The sequence below is a fragment of the Cylas formicarius genome, unplaced genomic scaffold (assembly GCF_029955315.1).
Source record: "Cylas formicarius isolate icCylForm1 unplaced genomic scaffold, icCylForm1.1 PGA_scaffold_1__22_contigs__length_36826433, whole genome shotgun sequence".
NCBI classification, from domain to species: domain Eukaryota; kingdom Metazoa; phylum Arthropoda; class Insecta; order Coleoptera; family Brentidae; genus Cylas; species Cylas formicarius.
This window is the reverse complement of record NW_026844264.1, coordinates 32,790,904-32,814,646: the sequence shown is the minus strand read 5'-3', so window position 1 is coordinate 32,814,646 and position 23,743 is coordinate 32,790,904. Positions and strand designations below refer to the sequence as shown.

At 37.7% G+C, this 23,743-nt stretch overlaps 1 protein-coding gene across 1 annotated transcript in view; it reads left to right on the top strand.

The window, feature by feature from the left end:
* LOC132696209 (LIM/homeobox protein Lhx3) overlaps nucleotides 1–23,729 on the top strand; it is a 58,157-nt gene extending 34,428 nt beyond the window's left edge. Inside the window, exons 3-7 of the mRNA XM_060660919.1 lie at nucleotides 16,704–16,878; nucleotides 17,207–17,418; nucleotides 18,767–18,950; nucleotides 20,484–20,635; nucleotides 21,378–23,729. Of these exons, the coding sequence (XP_060516902.1) occupies nucleotides 16,704–16,878; nucleotides 17,207–17,418; nucleotides 18,767–18,950; nucleotides 20,484–20,635; nucleotides 21,378–21,727 (1,073 nt within the window). The 3' untranslated portion in view covers nucleotides 21,728–23,729. The remainder of the gene's footprint in view (nucleotides 1–16,703; nucleotides 16,879–17,206; nucleotides 17,419–18,766; nucleotides 18,951–20,483; nucleotides 20,636–21,377) is intronic.
* The last annotated feature ends 14 nt before the right edge of the window (nucleotides 23,730–23,743 follow it).

Here is a 23,743-nt window from a genome sequence, read left to right as displayed (position 1 = left end):
ATTGCTCCTGCGTTGGTTTTTGCTAAATCGAAATTGCTGATGTTTCGCCAATCATCCTGTTGGCTTCTTCAGAGTTTGACTGAAACTGTGTTTCAGTTTCAGTAAAACTTTGAAGAAGCCAGCAGGATGTAGATTAGCGAAAGGTCAGCAATTTCGACTCAGCCAAAACCGACGCAGGAGGAATCCAGAAGTTTTGTAAAAAGTATTACAGCGGCCTGTGCCCTGTGGAAGTATTAACAAATCTTCCGGATTGCTCCTGTGTCGGTTTTTGATAAACTGAACTTGAAGTACCTGCTTGTGTTTGGAAATTGCTGATGAGTTTATTTGTGGTAGTCGTAAGTCTCTTTCATGTTCTTTGAGCATAGCTGACGTTTTTCGTCAGTTACATTTCTTTAGAACTTTTAATATGTGGTCAGTGATGTGTTGAATGTAAGGCAAGACAACAGTAGTAAATGTGACGTTAATAATAATGAATAATGGAAAATTCATAGCTGCTCCCGACGTTTGTTTAAAAATTTGAAAAAAAAAAGGAAAATTATTTTTCAATGAAATGAATAATTTTCTCAAGTCAGAAGAATATTTTTTAAAATGAAAGCAAAGGCAAAGTAAACTTGGTCCGCAGAATAGCCAAAATTACCAGGTAAATATCTTTGCCGCTCATTTAACTAACCAAAGCACTGACACAATAATAAAAAAATCACATTGGTGCGTTGGAAGCCCAAACTTTCGAACTTAACTATATTAGCGTTACTCGCGACTTCTCCGACTGCGTCTCAGATCACCGCTCCCGCCCATTAATAATTCAAGAAAGTTGGAAAGATTTCCGGGGCTCCGGGCCCCGGCGAAATATATTATGGACGAAGTGGAAAAATCTCGGAGGATTGTTTGGAGTTTGTCCGCGTTTATGTCGATACGAGGCCCGAATCGATGGCAGATGTACTCGATAAAGGGCCAAAGTCGGGTGGAAAAGGTACACAAAAGCCCGAAGCATGTCGCCGGATCCAAATCCACGGTATTATGCTGTGACGGAGCGTTATAATCCCGTCCATTTAGTAAATGCCCTGTCCGTACAAGGGTGTTAGGGTAAGTCAAGCAAGTGCGTATTTTCCAGGGACGTAACTAGTTTTAATTGTTTAATTAATTGTTATATATATACATATATATATATATATATATATATATATATATATATATATATATATATATATATATATATATATATATATATATATATATATATATATATATATATATATATATATATATATATATATATATATATATATATATATATATATATATATATGATGACACTATATTCTGGGATATCATCCGTTCGCTTGTTGAGTTTGATTGTATATCAGAAAAAATATTTTCGTCGAAACGGCTCAACACTAAATACTATATATCTATATATCTAAGGACGAAAAACATTCTGGATATGCCCCAGCGTAATTCTTGTAAATTTGAACGTCGGTCTAGCTATTAAGCTTTACAATAATTATAATAAATATTTTGAATACTAGAATATTTAGAAAAAAGCTTAAGGTCCATTTATTAAAGAAGTCTCTCTCCTAAACAAATTAATATTTGGCCAATAATGAATTTTTAGACTCTTGTTATTTTTATAGCTTATTGAGTAGCTGAGATCAAGATCTTAAGCTAGACTTCGCCGTTAGAGAGTGTAACTATATCAGTTCGTATTGCTATTAAATAATTTTGTCTATTTCTTATGAAATATTATTTATTATTATTATTTAATATGAATGCATAATTGCCTTCTGAAAAGCTTTTGCGCCCAAACTTGAATATTTGCCGGAAGATGATTGTAAAATACTTGATTTAAAGATGACAATTTCTTGCAGAAAAGTTATGAATGTCTCAGTGTAAAATGTAGTTGACATAAAGATTGGAGGTACTGGTATTATACAAATATTAGGAAAATACATGAGGACATGAATCTCGGTAAATGAGATTTAATAAAATTCTAACTGCTTTTTTTGGAGTCAAAAGACCCTTATTTCTCCCTTGTGTAACTGTATAATGGACGTTTCTTAGGACATCCGTACTAAGCATATAGCATTCCAAACTTCTGATGTCAGATCTTCTATCAGACCTTCGTTCACTTCTCCCAGTCCTCTCAAAACGGGCTTTCGTCACCACTTACTGGATCTCCGCTCTCCATTGTTTCTCTGGAAAAATATATATTTTTTAAAATCAGAGAGTCTGCTGTCAAACTTTCTCATCTTAATTGAAACGTGCCTGTCTGGGACATATTTTGCTAATACCATGAACAGTATTTTTACAAAACTTCTGGATTCCTCCTGCGTCGGTTTTTGCTGAGTCGAACTTGCTGACGTTTCGCCAATCATCCTGTTGGCTTCTTGCGAGCTTCACTGAAAGTGGCTCGTATTTTACTCCGTACCGTCATCCGAGACGGTGCTTATGCCCCTCATTTAGCTCCGCCCTCCTCAAACCATACTCAGCAAAAACCGATACAGGAGGAATCCAAAAGTTTCGTAAAAAGTATCACAATAACCTGTTGAAGTTTCTTTCACTCCACCTAACGCTCTATTCTAATTTTTAGCATTGAGAATCCATAAGCAGTTTCAGTTAAGCTCCAAATGATAGGATTAATCGTTTTTTTACTTCACACCCCGGAACTGTTTCAAAAATTTCAAGGGATGCCGGTCCTGCACCGTTAACTCTCTCCGCCAAGTGTGTGTATGTGTTCCTTTATTCATGAGTGTGGTGTCAGATGCTTTTAACCCCGGTTAGATGCGCGCAAAGTGCTCCGGATCATTACGGCCGTTTTACCATAATTGGGTCCGTATTAAAAGTAGCTGGCGGATCTCGCAAAGTTTTTATCGCTTTTTAATTGATTCGGGAACCGTTAGTGTGCCGAAAAGTTTCATTAGGTCGGACCTGCGAGATAACAAGTGGTTATCGAGATTTTGCCCTATGAATTTATATCGTCCGGGAAAGTTTATGAAGATTATGATTTTTTGATCAGTCGTAAGGTGACTTTTAATGTTTATCAAAAGTATTTATTTAAATGTTGTCCCCTTCAACGTAAGCACTTTCTAGTATATACTTGAGTTCTTCCAGCGATTTTTTTTTCGTCGTATTGCATCTCGCAAACGGCACATGACTTCAAAGTAATTCTATTAGTAACTTCAAGGTAATTGTCTTTATTGATGGTACGACCTTATGGTAAGAACTCTTGATGTACCACGCCACGATAATCGAAGAAAACAGTAAGCGGAACCTTGACATTTGATCGAACTTGAGGTGCTTTTTTCGGTCTTCGTGATTCTGGACACTTGCATTGGGACGACTATGACGTAAAAATTGCACGGCCGATAGAGATGCCAGCCACTTCGCAAATAGCGATCAAAGCTTACATCAGTTATTGACTTCCTGGGGCGTTCAGAGCGAGATTCGTCATCGTCTTCTCGGCCATCTTGGAACAGCTTGTACCACTTATAAACATTTTTCTTGCTCGAAGTGTATTGAAGCACTGTATTCCACACAAAACACGTCTAACACTTCTGTTTCACAAAAAAAAGTAAACGCACAACTGCCCGGCCAATTACAAAAGTCACCTTACTCTTTGAACACACCTCTTTTTTTTTCCGTAGCGTCACAACCCTTCGTGGGTCTTAGCTGCATCTACGACTCGTCTCCATCTGTCCCTGTCCAACACAACCTCCTTCCAGTTCCGTACTCCCAAGATTTTTACATCCTCTTCGATATTGTCCCTCCATCTGAGCCTTGGTCTTCCTAAGGGTCTCTTTCCTGCTGGGTTTTCTTCCCATATCCTCCTTACAAGACGTTCATTCGGCGATCTCTGCACGTGTCCAGCCCACCTGAGCCTTTGTGCTTTTATTTCGTTTACTAAACTCGGTCTTTTGTACATGTCGTTAAGCTCCGCATTCGTTCTTATTCGATATTGACCCGTTCTCTCATCTATTGTTGGTCCAAAGATTTTCCGCAACATCCTTCGTTCAAAGCGTCTTAACACTAGTTCGTTCTGCTTTGTCATTGTCCATGTTTCCGAGCCATACATTGGCTTGATTACTGCCGAATATATCCGTAGTTTTGAGTTCCTAGATATCAGTCAGGACTTAAACAGGTTCTGCAAGGCGAAAAAACATTTATTGCCCTTTTGCATTCTTGCTTTTATTTCGCTGGTGATATCGTTATCCGAAGTTATAACTGCTCCTAGGTACTGAAATTGGTTTACGCATTCAAAATTGTGGGTGTCCATGGTTATGTTCTGTCCTATTCTGCCCCTTCCTGCTCTCCGTCCGGCCCACATATATTTGGTCTTGTCCTCGTTGATCATGAGTCCTACCTTCTTGGTCTCCTTCTCTATGTTCATGAACATTTCTTTTGTTTTAATCGTACTGCTTCCTACCGTATCAATGTCATCGGCATATGCCAAAATCATTTCTGGGCCCTTATTTGTAAATATTTCCAAGCCAATATTCGCTTCTTTGATGGCCATGTCCAGCACTATGTTGAAAAGCAATGGTGAAAGTCCATCGCCCTGTTTTAGGCCATTGTTAATGGAGAATGCCTCGGTGTTGTTCTTTCCTACCCTAACTTTGGCTTTAGAGTTTTCTATGCATATCTTGGTTAGCCTTATGATCTTTTTTGGTACCCCTATGCCTTCCAACGCTTGCCAGACACTTTCCCTGGTGATGCTATCATATGCTTGGCGGAAATCTACGAACAGTTGGTGAACCTCTCTGTTAAACTCCCAGCTTTTCTCTAGGAGCTGTCTTATGGTGAATATTTGATCTGTTGTTGATCTCTTGGGTCGAAACCCGCATTGGTAGTCCCCTAAGTTGTCTTCTGCGTATGGGGATATGCGTCCTCTTAGTACATTTGACAGAACCTTGTATGTTATATTTAGCAGGGTTATTCCTCTATAGTTTTTACAGGCCATCCGGTCTCCTTTCTTATGAATGGGGACGATGGTACCCTCATTCCACTCCTTTGGTAGGGCTTCTGTTTTCCATATGTTTTTCAACAGCTCTAGTATGGCAGTATCTAGATGTTCCCCTCCATATTTTATGCATTCCGCCGTAATGGAGTCCTCACCCGGGGCCTTGTTATTTTTTAATTGGTTTATTGCCCTTTTAATCTCCTCTAGCGTGGGTTCTGGCACATGCTCCTCCACACTTTGGTATACCTTCTTCGTGTTCCCAGTTACTGTATTTATGTTTAACAGGTTTTCAAAGAATTGTTTCCATGCTTGCATTACTTCTTTTATATCCGTTATGAGCTCGTTGTTTTCATTTCTTAAAATGTTGGTCTTTGGTGTGTAACCTTTCCTTATACTTTTCACTTGATTGAAAAAGTTCCGGCTGTTTGTTAGCCCAGCTTCCTTTTCTACATTCTCTATTGTTTTGTTGTAAGCTTCTCTTTTTTTCCTTCTTATCTTTCTTTTTGCTTCCGCTCTGAGGTCGTTGAATCTTTGGACGTTTCCGTCACTTGGACACTGCAACATTTGAATTCTGGCCTTGTTTTTGGTATCTAAGGCCTTCTGGCTTTCTTCATCATACCAGTCTTTTCTTCTTCTATTCTTTGTGTTCTCGCCTAAGACTCTTTGTGCAGCGTTGATTACTGATGTTCTGATCTGTTTCCATTGCTCCTCTACATCCGACGCCTCTTGGGTGACATTTTTCTGTAGTTGTGTTTCCAGCTCTTTTTGGTATTCGGAACACACCTCTTGTAACTCCACATATATAGAACATATAATATATAAATACATATAAAACATATTTGAAATTGGTAAATGTTTATATCCTTTTTTGTTTTAATTTAGGATTTCTGAGTTATGGACAAAATAATATATATAATATAACATTTTCCAGAATAAATATAAACAGTACCACGTACTTATAAAAGATCTAAACTGGAGTGAATTAACGATAGCCAGGGTAATTGATGGAGTAAATAAAAATTAAATGCTTACCACTAGTTAATAGGAGAACCACAACAATTCTAGTCGCCCAAAACAGCCATATTAATACTTGCTTAAATAAAATCTTCGTCTTAACTGCCAAACCATAGACTGATTCCTAGTTAATTGGTTAGTTAGGAAATCAGCTGTAAGATACGTTTACATTGTTGCCTCGAAAAGTTTAAATTAAATTTAGAAAAATCGTATTATATGAATAAATCGCTTGTACTAGTTTAACTATACGACTAGTATTTTACTAGCCACCTATTAAAGTATACAGGATGGTCCATTTAAGATGCCCGTGTTCACTTTTTCTTTAGAAAGTAAAAAGCAGCTAAGAAAGAGTGATTTGAGTTCGTCGGCTTTAAAATGGTGTTTAATTGATATTGGAAAATTTTTCAAAAAACGAGTTTCAAATTTCAAGATGGCAATGACGGGGCATAGCCGTTTCAGAAACTCAAAAATTATTTCAGACACTTCCTCCTGGTGGATTTTTTTTAAATTTTTTCAAACGCCGCTCGCCCCAATTTTGATGATATTTTGTTAATTCACAGAATGGAAATGTAAATGAAATGCTGTAAACATTTTTAAAAATTCAAATTATTCGCTCGATTTTGAGTATTTGTTTGTCATTACATAGCAAACAAAATGTTCAGTGGTTTTTGAGAAAAATCAACTTTTCCATTTTTTTGCGGAAAAAAAGGTCTTTGGAATAATGCTTTTGGTTTTTTTTGCACCTGAAAACCAAAAAATTGGGATTTTTTTATTATGGATCCGTGGAAATGGCTAATATTCAATGCTTTGCCCTTTCTATCGAAAATATATTATGCTCATTCTTGTTTAAATGTCATATAGCTTTTATTACAAAAATTGATGGGTTTAGAATTTAGGGCCAATTTTCAACAATAACTAGTGTATTTCATTTCAAATCAAACTAACCCTATATAAAATTCTAATTTACATTTTTTTTTAAACGTTAAGAACTTAAATTCAATATAAAATCAACAAATAATACGAGTAAATAGAACTTATTACTAATTACAAACATTTTTTACATAACTTCTACCTTTGGCAATACAATACAATGATTTTAATTTTCGTAATAGCATTTCTAACCGCGTCTATTGCATTGCGTATTCTTAACTTTTGTCCAATTCCCATTTTTATATCTAGAACACTATCACACCTATTTTTATACACTTCGTTTTTTATGCAGCCGAATTAAAAAAGTCTAGAGGTGGCAAGTCAGGGCTCCTCGCTGGCCTTGTTTAATGGAATTATATAGTTCTCATTTTTTTCGTGTTGAACTTTTTTTCCTAACTGTAGTATTTATTAAGATAAGATATAGGAGCATCTTGCACCACCCTGTACAAACAACTTCGTTCCAAATATGAAGTAAACGGACAAGTGTTTTATCATTTCTAGTACGAGTCCAAAAGTCGATCGCCATGCGCGCAGTCTCGCGTAATTTTCAATTGACAGCGACTGACGCGCGAATGCGATTCTAAAGTCCACTTTACACCCACAAATTCCTATAACGACGTCGTCGACGATCACATTTGGCACCGACGGCGCAAATTCGGCGACAAATTGAATTAAGCGTAATATGCAAAAAGTAACGGAGCCAGTTACCCGACTGGATCGTAAACAGATGGTGCGTTTTTCTGTTCCATTTAAACGTTAGCGCCCTAGTCTGCGCTCCAGGCCCGTAACGGCAATTTTAAAATACCTTTAGTTCGATGTAACTCCTCGGACGGTTGGTTTTTTTTACCAAGACCGTCGGGTGTAAAATTCGTAACAAATTCATTTGAAAATCCACTACAATGTTTTTTTTGGTAGGTACCACCCATGGATAATAAAGCGTTGGGTGAAAAATGAAGAAAAAAAAAGGTATAACCTAGTTTTTACCATCTTTACTTTGAGAGTATTTTTGTTTTTATTTTGTAATGTTTTTCACATCTGTCTTTATCTTTGCCTTGCTTGATTTCGCCAGTATGTACCCAAAAGTTATTAATTGAATTTAATTGATCTTCATTTACTGTCCAAATAACAGTTTTCGTTAGAAAAGCTGAATTCTTTCGGACCTAAAGTAAGACACGCAGTTAACTCAAAAGTTGGCAGCCACTTCCTTTCCTTCTTACAAATTCACTTTCGAATTTTTTAATAAATAAATTAAATTTTCTGCTCTGCGTCTATAAATTTCTAAAGTCGTTTTTTAGGTCTCTATCAAACAGCATTCCAAACCATATGTCAAATAATTACTAGCTTTGCCTTTTACAAAACTACTGGATTCCTCCTGAGTCGGTTTTTGCTTAGTCGAAATTGCTGACGTTTCGCCAATCATCCTGTTGGCTTCCTCAGAGCTTGACTGAAACTGTTTCAGTTCGAAAACAAATGTTGAGGGAATGTAGAGGAAATAAGAAGTTTCTGAAAACTCTCTTTTTCTCGATTACGAAGACAGCCCACTACAGTACGTCACAATAACCCAGAGATGAAAGTGAGTCACATAGTCTTCATCAGACATTTTCACTAAGGCGGTAACTGGTGACGAAGATTATTAATATGATTCTGGAAAGCCTCGGAATCCATTGGGGTAATAAAGCTGTACATCATCAGCATATTGATGAGTGAGCCATGTAATCAGGAAAATTACTGTTTTTCACGATCCCCGTAAAAGTTTGATGTGACGCCAGGTGTCAGTAAATGCTAACAAGTCGGATGCATCCTTTGGAAGATGCAAATCTCTAATTAAATCCATGGTCCATGAATCCTTGAATATTACATGAACAAAAATAACAATTATACTGTGATTCCTAGGCTATACCCCTGGGACAGCTTAAACATTTCTTTCTACCTTTTTTTGCCAGTTTCTTAATGCTTCTGCGCAAACGGAACAAATAGTATGAGGAGTCCAGGACTTGTCCTGGTCGTCAATTTTTACACCAAATAAGCATGTTTATACATTTTTCACAAAAGAAATTAGTTTGCCTTTGCTTTACTACATAACTACCACAGATAAAACAAAATTTATTTATATTGTTCACACAATATTCCATGTTTATACGTTCTAGAACATTAGAAATACGCATCAACTAACTGCCGCTAAAAGCAATACAACCAAACTGCGCATAAGCAAGCTGCAACGCTGTATTGCTTCTGCGCCGACTCTCTTGCTTTGCAGACAAATCTAATATTATGCAGTGTTGCCAAATCACATTTAATTTCTTAAACAACAATTCATTTAAAAATCGTGTCTAACATTTTTGAGATATAGAGCGCTATAAAATAAAAGATCTGATAAAGAAAAAATATGGCGGTTTTTAGAAAAATGATCCAAAAGCAAACCCGTGTTATTAATTATCAGTTCAAAAAACTAGGTACACTTCACTTCACAAATGTCACTGCCATCGTCCTAGTCTCGCGGGCATTCTTTTGAAAAAATTAAATGTCTGTGTCTATGCCTATAATGTCTTTTCGTGATAGGTCAATTCACCAGGAAGATGTTTTTCTATGGCCCAGAAGCGGTTAATAAAATCCACGCCGTAGATAGATATCAGTAATTTTTAACAAGCTTCCTGCGGAAATAAAAAAATGCGAATTGGAAAGAAACTTTAGGCCAAAATTAATTTTGACACCAGGCATTTTTTCTCAAGTTTTTTTTCTAAATGGTATTCTTGTAATTCTATACAGTTCTCCCAACGATGCTCCCATCTCTCTAACCCGTCCAAACAGTGAATTTTGAATTTTTCCCATGACAACCGCTGAAGTATGAAACAGGACTTTTTTTTGCAAATGTGGCCGTTTTTTCCGCAATTTCTCTCCTCAGCATGTCAAGTAATTATGCGCAGTGCTCCTGTAATAGTTTTTCCTTGTTGAAGGTAATCGATTGAAATAATAATAATAAAAAACCGTGGTCATTAGTTTAACAGCAGGGAAGACATTTTCATAAGGTCACGTTTAAAAAACAGCTGCCCAAAATCTCACCTTCGCCTTTCGAACACATTTTTCACAAAAAACGCTCACATAGACTGAAGCTACTAGTAAACTTTTGAAACGACCCTCGTATTTTTAAAAAATTGAAGAATTTTATATTTTGTACCTTTTTGCGCCCACGCACATTGTGAACTTGTCTAATCGGACGAGGCGCGAGTTTCATAAACGCCCTATAGTGGTCTGTAGCTTGCGACCCGGTCCTGCGAGTGCCGTCGCAGTCACCACCAACTGGGAAGGGGGGCCAGAGTTGTCCCGCACAAACTGTTATGGGGTCGCCTGGGTTTAATTCACTTTAAGCCATCGCCTTTTATGCCGTTTATCGTTTATGATCCGCCGTTCGTATTTATCGTTTCGCTCCATTTAAATGTCTCGCGATCATCCGGATATTTATGCGGCCGCGGAAGGGGGCGGCGGCGTGGTGAAACTAGTTTGAATAATTCATGACGCGGCCGGAATTGATATATTATTGAGTTGTAGTTTGGGTGGCCGATTATTGTGTCGGTAATTGGTCGTTTGAGTAGCGCCTGGAAGAAGTCAACCTCAAGACTTGGATATTAGTAAAACATTCTCAAGTGCCACTATCCACACCCCCATCAAATCGAATTGCATTAGGCTCTATTAGAGATCAATTTTAATAGGAGATTAGGACCGCTGTAATTGGCTATTTGCGGATGAAGATCCCAATGTTTGCGGTGTGAAGACCTGATGTGGCATTTTTCTCTAATGGTATAGGAAGAAACCTATGCTCCTTGTTTAACACATACTATTCGTGAACTGATGAAAATGAGACATAGTCTATTGTCGACATATTAAAAATCCAAATCTATCGCTGACTACATTGCTTATAAAGAAATGAGGAGGGTTTCTACAAGTTGCAATTTCGATTCTAGGAATTCTAAACAGATATGGAAAACGTTAAATATGTTTGAACGTGACTTTGGAAATACCCCCTAACTTAAATAATCCCAGCGATATTTGAAAATCGCTAGTTCAACTCGAATATATCATTTGCTTTTAAACTGACAACTATTGACTCAATTAAAGCCATTATTTCAAAATTTACGTTAAACTCTGCTGGTGCTGATTGTGCACCTGCTAGACTGCTTCAGATGACCCTCCATATTACAGCGCCATACGTTACACATATTATTAATTGCTGCTTGGAAGCGGACTATTTTCCAAGTATTTGAAAGTTTGCTTCGATCACACCATTGGCAAAAAATAACAATCCCATTCAGTTCTCGGACCTTCGTCCAATAAGTATTCTTCCAACCTTATCTAAAGTTTTGAAGAAAGTCATAAGTGTACAATTTATGATTATATTATTTCCAATCTTATTGTCACTAACAGTCAATATGAATTTCACAAAGGTTTTAGTAATATTAGTCCACTTTTACAAATCAATTATCACATTATTAGCTCTTTATGATGGGTGTTTTTTTCGATGTGTAGAACTTTAAGTTGGCATTACTGTTCAAGATGGCGACCAATTTAACAGCTGTCAAGTGATTTATTCTCAGTTTGGTTTGGCAATTCATCATGAATATACTCACGCCTGGACAACGATTGCAAATAGTGCAACCTTATTTCGAAAATAATGGTTCTGTGCGGAATACGTATCGCGCACTACGTCCATTTTATCGTCGACAAAATCGTCCATCAGAGCATTTAATTCGATTAACCATGGAACGTTTTTGCACCACGTTTACTCTTATTGATAACTCGCATCCCCAGAGACGCCGTACGGTGCGTACAAGAAGAACGTTACAGTCAATGGTGATCAGTATAGACCTATGATTACTAACTCATTCGTTCCTGAATTGAATAACCAAGATGTCCAGGAAATGTGGTTTTTTATTGAAAGACACGTTTGGTGACCGCCTAATTTCACGTTTTGGAACTGTGAATTGGCCTCCAAGATCTTGTAATTTAACACCGCTAGACTACTTGCTGTAGGGCTATGTAAAGTCATTGGTCTATGCGGATAAGCCACAAACGCTCGACCATTTGAAAGACAACATTCGCCGTGTTATTGCCGATATACGGCCACAAATATTGGAAAAAGTCATCGGAAATTGGACGTTTAGATTGGACTACATCCGCGCCAGCCGGACGGTCATATGCCAGAAATCATATTTAAAATGTAATGCCACAAGATTATTTTTCGGATAAATAAAATTCATGTCAATCGTTGTTTCATTGCAACTTAAAGTTCTATACGAAAAAAAACACCCCTTATAATGGTCCTGCGACTGCACTTATATCTTTAGATTACTCGGCTTGACCATAGACCTATGTGCGCCAAATTGAGTTTTTTGAAAACTACTTAGCTAACAGATATCAGAGAGTTACTCTTGACAATGTAAGTACTGAGTTTCTCCCTGTTTCATCAGGTGTACCGCAAAGTTCCGTCCTTGCATCTATATTTATACCTGCATCGAATATTGAAATTTGCATTCGTTTGTTGATAAAACTCATCTGTTTTACTCCTACGATCTTAAATTATTTGATATTGCTTCAATTTATTTGGGTTTGCATAACTTATTTCTATATTCTACCAGGCATGATCTTCAACTTAATGCTAAAAAGTGCAGTGTAATATTCTTCTCTCCTAAAAATTGAACAAGTATCCCAAACATATTTATTAATTAACGGTAAACGTTTGAAAATTGTGAATTGTAATAATTGGAATCTTTGTTGGTAAAAAAGTCTTATTTGGTTTTGCGCCATTTATACATTTATATAATTTCAGTTTACGGAAACTTTTAGCTCAGTCACGATTATGAACTATGGTTTGGTCCTTTATTACCCATGTCTAGATAGTATTAATAAAAAAAATTTAAAAATTCAAAACAGCTGTTGCTGATTTGCCACAAAATCCAAAAACTGGCTAAAAATTGACAGTACTTTCAGTATATTCTGGCGTCTATCGTATTCCAAATTATTAGCACATCCAATCCGTCCTACTTACGAGTTAAATTACAGCTTCGTAATGTTCAATCAGTGGCTTTAAGGCACCCCTACAGACTCTCCCTGCCGCAATATCGTTTATCTTTTTTGTAATTTTTAATAGTATACCCCCAATCAGTAAAATCACATTCAATTAAATTCTTTAAAAAATATTTCAGGTTGAAACTGCTACCTCTCAAATAATTTGATTTTCGATGTTACTTTTTTTATTTTAAATTTTAACAACTTCCTATCGTTTTATATTGATATTACATTTATCTATTATACTATATTTAATTTAACAACGTAATTATAACTTCCTATTTAGTTTTCAATTTAAACATTTAAGGGGTTAAGTGGGGTAGCTTTTGCTAGACTTCCCCTCTTTTCTACTATATATTTGTATATAACAATATACAACAATAAAGGCAAAAAAAGTTCGTGGTCAAATTTATTTGAACTTTTTGAGAACCCGCTTGCCGATTTTATTGGAAAACGTTCCTTTGCAAACGAGAACACAGGAATTTTTTAGACCCGACTCAAAGTGTTGAATGGGAAGCGGCACTTTGTTTCCGTGGCCCGCCAAATCTGCAGACCTTACCGTCCCGGACTTTTTTATCTTTATAAAGACGTTTAGTTTCAATCAATGTTGCTGTTTTAGCATTATCGATATTTAGATTCTATAATGTTCGAATAAACTTGTTAATTTACAAGCGTTGTTAAGAATGTTAGGAATATTTTTGAAAATTTCAATTATTCGCTTGATTTAGACTATTTTTTGCAATAGAAAATCGAAATTTTCAGTAGTTTTTAAGAAAAATGAATTTTTCAATTTTTTTTGCGGGACATCAATTCTTTGGAGAAATGTATTTTTTTTTACACCTGAAAACTAAAATTGGCAATTTAAATTTTCAAGTGTAAAAAATACGCTTTTTCAAAGACCACCGTGTAAATTTGGTACAATTTTGGCTGGGACGCTTGAATTTACGCAATTGCTCAAGGTTCCAAGCCTATCCCAATACACGAAAGGCAATTTTCCATGAGAACGATTTTAACGCTTCACCACGCATAAATCAGACGTTTTTTAGTACGCGAACTTGGTTAAAAATAGATTACGATAGAATTTGTCGCGCTTAAAACAATCTTCCGCGCTACAAGCGCCCCCTGTCGGCATTTTCGGTGATCGAGGGCGAAGGGCGGGACCCCTCGCGCGCTGGCCGACCAATCGGCTCCCGACGAGGGCCCGTCCTTTGAATAAAATTCGGTTTTCGCGTTTCGACGCCCGCGATGGGCGGACGCCCTTCCGTAGGGTCGATAAAGGGGAGACGGCGCCCTGCGTCCTTAGGACGTGCAGTCGCGATCGGGCAGTCCCTGGACGCACACGGGAAACGGGAAAAAGTGCGAGGCTGTGATTTTTTTTAAGTATGATCAACGCGAACAGGGACGAAAGGGCCATCGAGATGTTCCGGGTGCCCCCGATTTGCCTGGACGACGTACCCGAATTGCTGTTGTGTGAGTTTTTTTTTGAAACGGTCGGTGCGATTTGTGATGACAGATGTAATTGTACAGTTGTACTTCGCATTTATTAGTGCTATACTCAGAAATCATTCAACCATTCCAGAATATTCCTTAATGGCATGCGAAGATTGTTAAACAAAAATTAAAAAATATACAGAGCAATACATTTTTGGCCGTGCGGTGTTGCCAGATATGCTCGTAAAGTATATTAACTTTCGTTTTGAACATTTTCGGAAATAAAAAACACTTGAATTTATGGTTGCGGTTCCCTATTAAATTGCTTTATCCTAATATAGTATGAGAATTAACTTATCGAGTACAGGGCGTTCATAAGATAAGGCTCAATTAGCAAGATAAAAAAAATACATGTTAGGTGGGAATTTTAAATGGAACACCCCATATTTTATATTGCCACGTAAATGAGAAATTTGCCATCTAAAAGTACCAAACTATAGTATATTATATATATAGTGTAATTATTTTGTAATTAACATCGAGTATCATCATTTTTAGCGCTCGGAATGGACGCATTTGGAAATGCAGAAAAATATGCTAAAGCGTTGGTCTCATTTCCTTCCGAGTTTGTAACAGGTTTTGGAACTTCCCTTCTTCGTAGGTTTCGAAAATTTCCATCAAATCTTTTAAACTTTTTTTTCATACACTGGTGACAAATGCGGATATTGTTCATTAAATCTTCTGCACAATCTTGAAACAATTCTTTGACACTCACCATAAACGTAAAACAAATTCAAAAATGCGAAATCGGAATGCACCTAGAGACGTCAATTATTTTTTTATAGGAAACGTCATGAGAGCCGCCTACCCAGATGAAATGTGATTACTTTAGTTCGCTTTAATTGCAATATTTTGGTTTTTTCGTGAAATAGATATACCGTACTTTGATACTTTTAGATGGCAAATTAATTGCTCATTTACGGATTTTTATATCTTGCCAATTGAGCCTTACCTTATGAACACCCTGTGTACGCGATAAGTTAATTCTCATATTGTATTATGATAAAGCAATTTAATAGAGAATTTATTCTTATCTTGCATTTGATACAGTCTCACCAAGTCTAGAATGATAACGTGCATTTTCCATAATGATTAAAGACGTTCTTTATGTCGTGATACGTACGTACGTTCTCATATTATATATTATTTAAATGTGTTTATTATATCATATTGTCGTATATTTTACAAATAAATTTTGTATGATGAATGAAGACGGTGGGTGTTTTTTTACTGTTTTAGTAATAGCTTTTCATATTTGCTTTAGGATCGTTTTTGTTTAAATACATTTTTCCAAAAATAACTTTTTAATTTATGAACGATTCTTAAAAAATGTATTAAATTTTGATTACTTCGATAATATTATTAGGGCAAGAATAATTGCGATGCATAAAACGACTGTGTAAAAATAGTTAAAATTAATTATATTTCAAGATGGATAACTTTTGTGGCCTGCATTTAGAAGAAAGTGGTGGGATTAGTTAATAAGATGATAACATCCGAACGTGTCGTTATAAAAACACCCCTGACACCGGATTATCGAAATCTTCCGTTATCCGGCAAATCTAAAACAACAGAAGAAAAACCCAAATAAAAGAATTGATACTCGCCACTAAACGAAGCTTAAAATTGCAAACTAGATAAAATATAATAATAATAATAATAATAATAATAACAGTTCATGACAATTACAGGACAATATGAGATGAAACAATCACAAGTTAAGTGCGTGATTCGCTTTATTGACAAAAAGCTCCGTGTATGGACGCGCAGCTGGCGCAGATCGGGTAGGGATGCTTGTTAAACAGCAACCGCAAGATCAGACATCTCCGCGAAAGGACGCATGTGTCCTGAATTATCACGATGCCGCCAGACACATTGGCACATTGTTTGGCAATTCCACGACTTTTCATTCACGATCAAGTCCACCGCTTCCCTAAGCAAAAAACGTGGTGGTCTTTTGACGGTCTCACACTAGCCCAATCAACAGCATTTTATAATCCGATTAGAGATGGTTAATAGAGGGGAGACGACGGTTTGAGCGCAATGCCTAACAACAAAACATGTAAAACTAAGGCAGATTTTTATGCGGTTGGCTCGGAAGTTTTAGAAATTCAATTTTCGAGGAAAAAAACTAGTTCAATAAAAAGCTTGACTTTTGGAATAATTAGTTATATTAATAGTTATAATTAGTTAGGGTGCGAATTCGACCAGAAATAAGATTTTTTATCCTTGTTTTTTTTGTTATCGTTCGCAGCGACAATTCCAAAATGCGGCGGCTGCCACGAACTGATCTTAGATAGGTTTATACTCAAAGTGGCGGACAGGACCTGGCACTCCAAGTGCCTCCAGTGCAGCGACTGCCGCGTCCAGCTCACCGACAAGTGTTTCGCCCGAAACGGACAGCTCTACTGCAAGGACGACTTTTTTAAGTAAGTATCTAATCCATCTAACCAAAATTTTGCCTTAAAATTTTAAAATTGTAATTTGTTTAATTACAAGGCTGCATTCGTATGCGTTGCTTCAATTAAACGCAGCATTTTCCTTGTTATAAAAATGACTAAACATGTAATCTGTAACCATTCGATTATAAAGCTACTGATGAGGGTTTTTTAATTACAAACAAATAAATAAATGAAGAACAGACCCACCAATTAATGGTGGTATCCTAAGAGACCATTATTTAACATGGTTTGGAAAATTTAGCGTAGTAGAGTAGTCCGGATGTAACAATTTCCGCTTTGTTTATGCCTCGTGCCGTGGGTGCAGGCGGTTCGGCACAAAGTGCGCGGGATGCGAACTGGGCATACCGCCCACGCAGGTGGTGCGCAGGGCGCAGGACAACGTCTACCACCTCCAGTGCTTCGCCTGCGTGATGTGCGCGAGGCAGCTCAACACGGGAGACGAGTTTTACCTCATGGAAGACCGGAAATTGGTCTGCAAGCCCGACTACGAGACCGCCAAGTCGAAAGGTAAAGAAAAACCCATAACACACACTCAACGTTGACAGTGAAAACTACAGAATACTAAGGTCGCAACAATCTGAAAGATACCAGATTGGAAACTCACGGGTTTCTTTATTTTCTAAGGTTACATTTGCACGCACCCTTTTTTGTCAACCACTCGACCGCTGCCCCACCTGTCAATGGTCGTGTGGCCAGTGATTGTGGCGCCATCTAACCGTGCCGCGTATTTATTCTCAATTTTAATTAGGCAACCACCATTGATTTCAATGTCAACCTGACTTGGTTCCTTTCGCGTGTGGAATTCTGTAAGCCGTTTTTACATGAATTAAAACACTGAAAACGTTCAAATTGTTATTTGCTTTGTTAAGTTAAGTTAGAACAAAAACTGTTCAGATTTTCACAGTTGTTGGTTAGTTTATGGCAGCTATTTCGGCAACACCCTGCTGCGTCTATCAAATACAAAATATAACAATATTCCGACATCTATCTAAACGTTTTTTGTTTTAATTTAATTGTGTGAAACGGAATTTCATCAAGTAAACGCCACCTTAATTAGAACCTTGTTTAAGTTCCGACGCAACTGACAGACAGACTAAAGACAGATGACGGTGATTACCGACGAAAAGTGCAAGCTCTGGAATCTGGATAATAACGTGCAAACGTAGCGCCAGCCACCACAGTGAACGCCGGACAACTACATCTCTGTCTTCAGTTTGCGTTTTTGATTTTCACCCAGTTAATCCGTAATAATATAATATGAAAATAGCACAACGCAGAAACAGTACAATAACACAACAATAAAACAAGTATACAAAAAGAAATACACATTCACTACCTTTCGAGGTTTTACAAATAAACCTGACCATCATTTGTAGCGCCATCTATGCGCTGCCAGTGGGACATCGATAAACAACTAAACACATTACATCAAAAATATATTTTCTTGTTTCCAGTTGGCGTATTTAATTAACATTCATCGATTTTTCGAACAAGACAAATCTTGGGATTGAGGCGGATGATCCTGGCACCATTGGTCGATAGCAGTAGCAAAAAAACCTTAGTTTTCTGTGGACTTTAGTGGTAGAAAATAGAATAGTTTATGTACCTCGTACAAGGAAGCTCCGTTAACGGTTTTCGTGGGGTGCGGTTTGCGGAAAATGACTATAGAACAGTACATCTTTCACTTCGTATGGTATTCAAATAGCAAATTGGAAAATCGTCGATGGTTGCGAAAACAACCGCGAATAAGGCAATCGAAAACTTTCTGCGGAAAAATAAAAGTCTCCGTTTCTTTTTTTGTTTGCGATAAAAGGACCGATGGCGGAAAAGTTCCATTAAGGGCGTTTCGTTGCAGCGGCGGAGTGTCTGGACGGGGATCAGCCGAATAAAAGGCCCCGCACCACGATAACGGCTAAACAGTTGGAAACGCTGAAAAACGCGTACAACAACAGCCCGAAACCGGCCCGCCACGTCCGCGAACAGCTCAGCCAGGACACCGGTCTGGACATGAGGGTGGTCCAAGTGTGGTTCCAAAACAGGTATGCATGGCGTCCCATTTTCGAAGCGTCTTTGCGGATTAATTCTGGTATTGTTGAAGGTACAAAGGTACCGAAAATTCAAGCAATCGTCTGGAAGATACCATCAGTTTACGTAGTCCATCTTGTAAAGGCAGAGAATAAGAACAGCTCAATTATTTATTGATAATCCTTACGGAATACTCAATTGTGACTACGTCATTTCATTTTATGAACATATTCTTGTCTTAGGGACAGATTATTAAAAGATGTTTTTGAGATCACAGAATGTTACATTGTCCTAGTGGTCTGTGGCGAGACTGGTTCTTTGTCCGGCGCCGCTCAAGAAGACATTTAAAAACTGCCATATAGTTGTTTTCCTTTTAATTACTTACGTTTTCTGTAGTGGTGGTAGTGGGTGCATTTTACTGTTCGTGTGTATTTCGATAAAGTTACCCAACGCGGAGAGCGTTGTATTTCAATTGCAGTAATTACGCCCGTTTAAACCTCCATTTTGTTAATTTTACAGTGTGACGCCAGATGGCGATACAAGTTGACATTATTTGTGAGGATCACGAAAATAGGAATATAAGGCCCTTGGTTTATGTGCTGATTTTTCAGCAACAACATTCATAACATTTATTTTAACGCCTATTTTCTCTGCCTTTGAAAGATAAAACAATAAACACGACATTTTGAATTTGAATTCAATACTTTTCAGGATCGTCTAAATAATAAATAATTTAAAATGGTTACAATTAGTGTTGTGTCAATCGTTCATTTTACGAGGACCGAATCATTTCCATCAATCGTTCATTTCAATGCTTTTTGTTGCTCACATAAGCGGCAATAGTCACTGAATCCGAACAGTCCGAATGACCGATTCAGATTCATTTGAATTTGAATTATTGTTGCGTCTATATGTTATGTTTTCTGTTCTAGTTAGTATAACATTTAGCTGTGTTCTGCTTTTTATTGAATCATGATTTTATCAAAATAGGTGTTACGTAGTGGGTTGTACTAATAATACATTAATTTGTTTAAATGAAATACCTGTGTGGAAATATATATTTTATTCAATATTCAATTCAACACACAATCAAATCTACCAAACGATGTAGCAACACTCAATACTATAGAATAATTATAACAATACTCTCATGCATCTAAATCTTAAACCATTCCAATGAATCGGTCACTTCAGACCGGTCAGGGCGGCAGCGAGAGCGAACAAGGTGATCGAATCGTTACGAACAAGCGGGATTTGGTCGTTCGATCCTATGAAGTGATTGAATCAAAGTGACTGAATCAATAGCAATTGACACAACTCTAGTTATAATGGATTTTCAGGTCTGCATTGGTCAGACTATCCTTGAACGCGTTGCTTTGAATTCGAATTTTAGATACGCCGTTTATTTTCGTTAAAAATTTACGACGAAAAAATAAAAATATCTTTCTATCTTCGATAACAATGGAGGTTTTCCATAAAGACCCGTCGAAAATGGCGTATACAGTATATAATCCTGCTCCGATGATTTTTCGTTTCCGTCGTCGCAGAAGGGCAAAAGAGAAAAGACTCAAAAAGGACGCCGGCAGGACGAGATGGAGCCAGTACTTTAGGTCGATGAAGGGTGGGTCGTCGCCGCGGCACGACAAGCTTCTCGACAAAGACGACATGAAAGTCGACCTCGATAGCTTCAACCATCACGGTAACGTTTTTTTATAGGCTAATCGATAACAATGACCAAATATCGAAAAAATACTTGAACGTATCTATTGGCCTTACCACTAAACAGGATTCAAAACAATTGGGATCCTCTACAGTTATGGCGAAAGAAGAACCCATTTTTCAGTTCTATTCATTTCGAGCGATTGCCTGTATCGCCATTAGAGGGCGCTTTGTGAAATCACTCCAAATAAACTTTATTTCTCACGCAACGATATCACATTTATTGGATCAATTTATAAGGATCAATCACGCTAGTGAAAACCAAAAAAAAAAAATAATATCCATGGATGTTCCGATCCAAACTAACCACAACTATCCGAATTTAGATGGCGCCAATAGCTCCGAAACTTTTAATAAAGATATATGGACGCCCAGTCCACGTCATCGACGTCATTCAAGCCAGATTGATACAATAAACGATACTTTTTAGGGTGCGTTAGTGTTAGTGTTAATTATTACATTTTGGACTAATTCAGGTTACATATCGCAATACATTTAAACAAATTGCTCGTGGACTTGTTTAATGGTAGCTGTTAATTTTGCAATAAGTACAGTTTTTATAACAAATTATTCATAATATGCATATCTAGTATCCCACATTCGACTTTTAAGGGCCATCTTCCATGATTTCGACGTTATTTACATTTTTCGTAGTGATTGAACCGATTTCTGGCAATGATTACGTGTCTATCGGGCTTTAGAGGTGGTTGTGGTGTTCGCAGATCTAAGCGACGACAGTTACGGTACCGTGGTCAACATGAGCATGGACCAGGAAGGCTCGTCGCCGCACAGCGTCATCGGGAGACCCATGTTCCTCCACGGGGCCACCTCCCCCTCGTACCTGGCGGCTCACACGCCGCCCCACGGCCACGACCACATGCCTTACCCCGATCAGTTGGCGGTCTACGGCCTCGGGCAGGGACCGCCCCCGGGGATAGGTCTGGGCCACGCCCCCGTCCCTCCGGGCGGACCCGATTCCGAGATGAGCAACGACAGCAGCCCCAGGGGATACCCGGACTTTCCTCCCAGTCCCGACTCGTGGCTGGGAGAGCCGTCCAACGCGCATTACTGACCCGACGTGGTGGGGGGAAGGGACGTGGCGCGATTCTCGCCGACTCGGAAAAATTCGTTCCGGTCCGTTTGAAACCTAAAGGTGCCCACTCACGCCCAGAGGTGACGGAAATGTTTCAAAAACGACGCCCTTTTAAGCCCAGATAGCACGCCATATCAAAATACAAAAGTTTTTTGTGTTTATAGGAACTTTAAGCTTTCAAATCGTACAGAATGTCTCGGTCGCTCGATATCGACTAAACTATTTTAATGATTTACGTCACTTGGCCTAGTATTATTTGCGAAGGAACTGTACGCTTACACGAGACTCGTGATTTCTAGAGTTTTAATCGTTAAGGATATTGTAATTTCATAAAATTATTCCCTCTCTTCATACTCGTCCCTGTTCCAGACGATCATTAATTCAGTATTATAATAAAAATAAATAAAAGTATTTGGCTAATTTTACGATATTGTTTTTGATCTTTAATAAATATTTTTAATTTTTTTTTTGTAATAATGCAATATGTAACTTTTTTTTTTAATAGAATATATCACTATATGTTATGGGCAAATTAATTATCGAAAATTCATTGGTTCAATAGTTGCCTAATATTTGTTTTGCCTACTTTTTGCTTTTTGTCATTAGTAAGTCAAAATAAAAAGAATGTTCCATTTAAACATCCAAAACCGACGTAGGTACTGAGAAACGTGATTACTCTAAAATTTCTCTTAAACACTAACAACTTTTGTTTTTAAAATTTACGTAATGAGCAACCCTAGCCAATTTCAGGGATTCCAAAAACTTTTTTTTTTATATTTATAATTATATTGTCATTATTTACATTTATAATTATTTTTCAAAACAGGTGACCTCACCGCCTAGAATGAATCAGTTGATTAAAACGCTAAATTGAGTTAAACCGCAACGCCCCAATCAGAACGCGTTAGATGTTTGACCGTGATCCAATGTTGCCGGCCATTATTTGGTTAGTTTCCATTATGCTCTGTTGTTGAGATGGGAGGAGGGAGTATATACGTCATAAGTATACCGAAAACCAACCGGATACTTGTCGATGAATGGCAACATTGGATTACACATCTAACGCCTTCCTTTCGACATACGGAAGCGAATTTTCACATGCTATTTGGGACGCCGTCCATTTCGAGATAACCGTTTGGCAAAATAACGGTAATCTCCCAGTTTACTTATTTAGTGGTTGGCTAGATTTTAGCTATGGTCGTCGAATGATGTGCAGGTGCAAAGCGCTGCCAACAACAATTTTTAAATAACATTTTTTTATTTCAAAAATCTCCCCATCAGGTTGCTAAAAGGGCGGCTGCAAAAAGTCCCGAGTTTTTCTGGTAATTTAAAGGGGGTTATAGGGATTTCTAATCAAGCGATACGCCACCTAGCGGTCAAATGTCAAACCATTCGATAGTACGTCGAGGAGGTTCAACGTCGCCAGTAACGATTTCATCGTAAACAACTAGTGAGGTTACGTTTCGAAATTACACAATTTTCAAATGCAACAAATACGGACGAACGAGAATCGCGCTACGTCGTTAAACATTTCAAATGTCGATGTGTGTACATATACATATGTGTCCGGCGCACAAAAAAAACTCGATCGATATCGCGGTGTAGATTCGAACCAATCGGATTACGACATGTATGGTATAGTAGAACCAGCGATCTATCAAACTCAATATAATTCTACGTCGATAGAATCCAGTGACACATTGTCAACCCGTTAAATGTCAACTCTAAGGTCGGCAAATACGAGTCGAGGAACTATATTTGACGCGTTCGATAGATCGGTGATCGTGCTATACTTGGATGTTTTTGTGCACATTCTCGTCGATGCAACACGCACAGAGAGGACCGTAACGTCAGCCATATTGTACTTAAGAGAAATATATCAAAGCTATCCGAGCGGTATGTCTGTTGTACAGTACGAATAGTATTATTTACATTCTAGTCAAAGAACCAGGTGAAAATTATTTAATAGGTGTGACGTCCTAGTCGTATATTTTT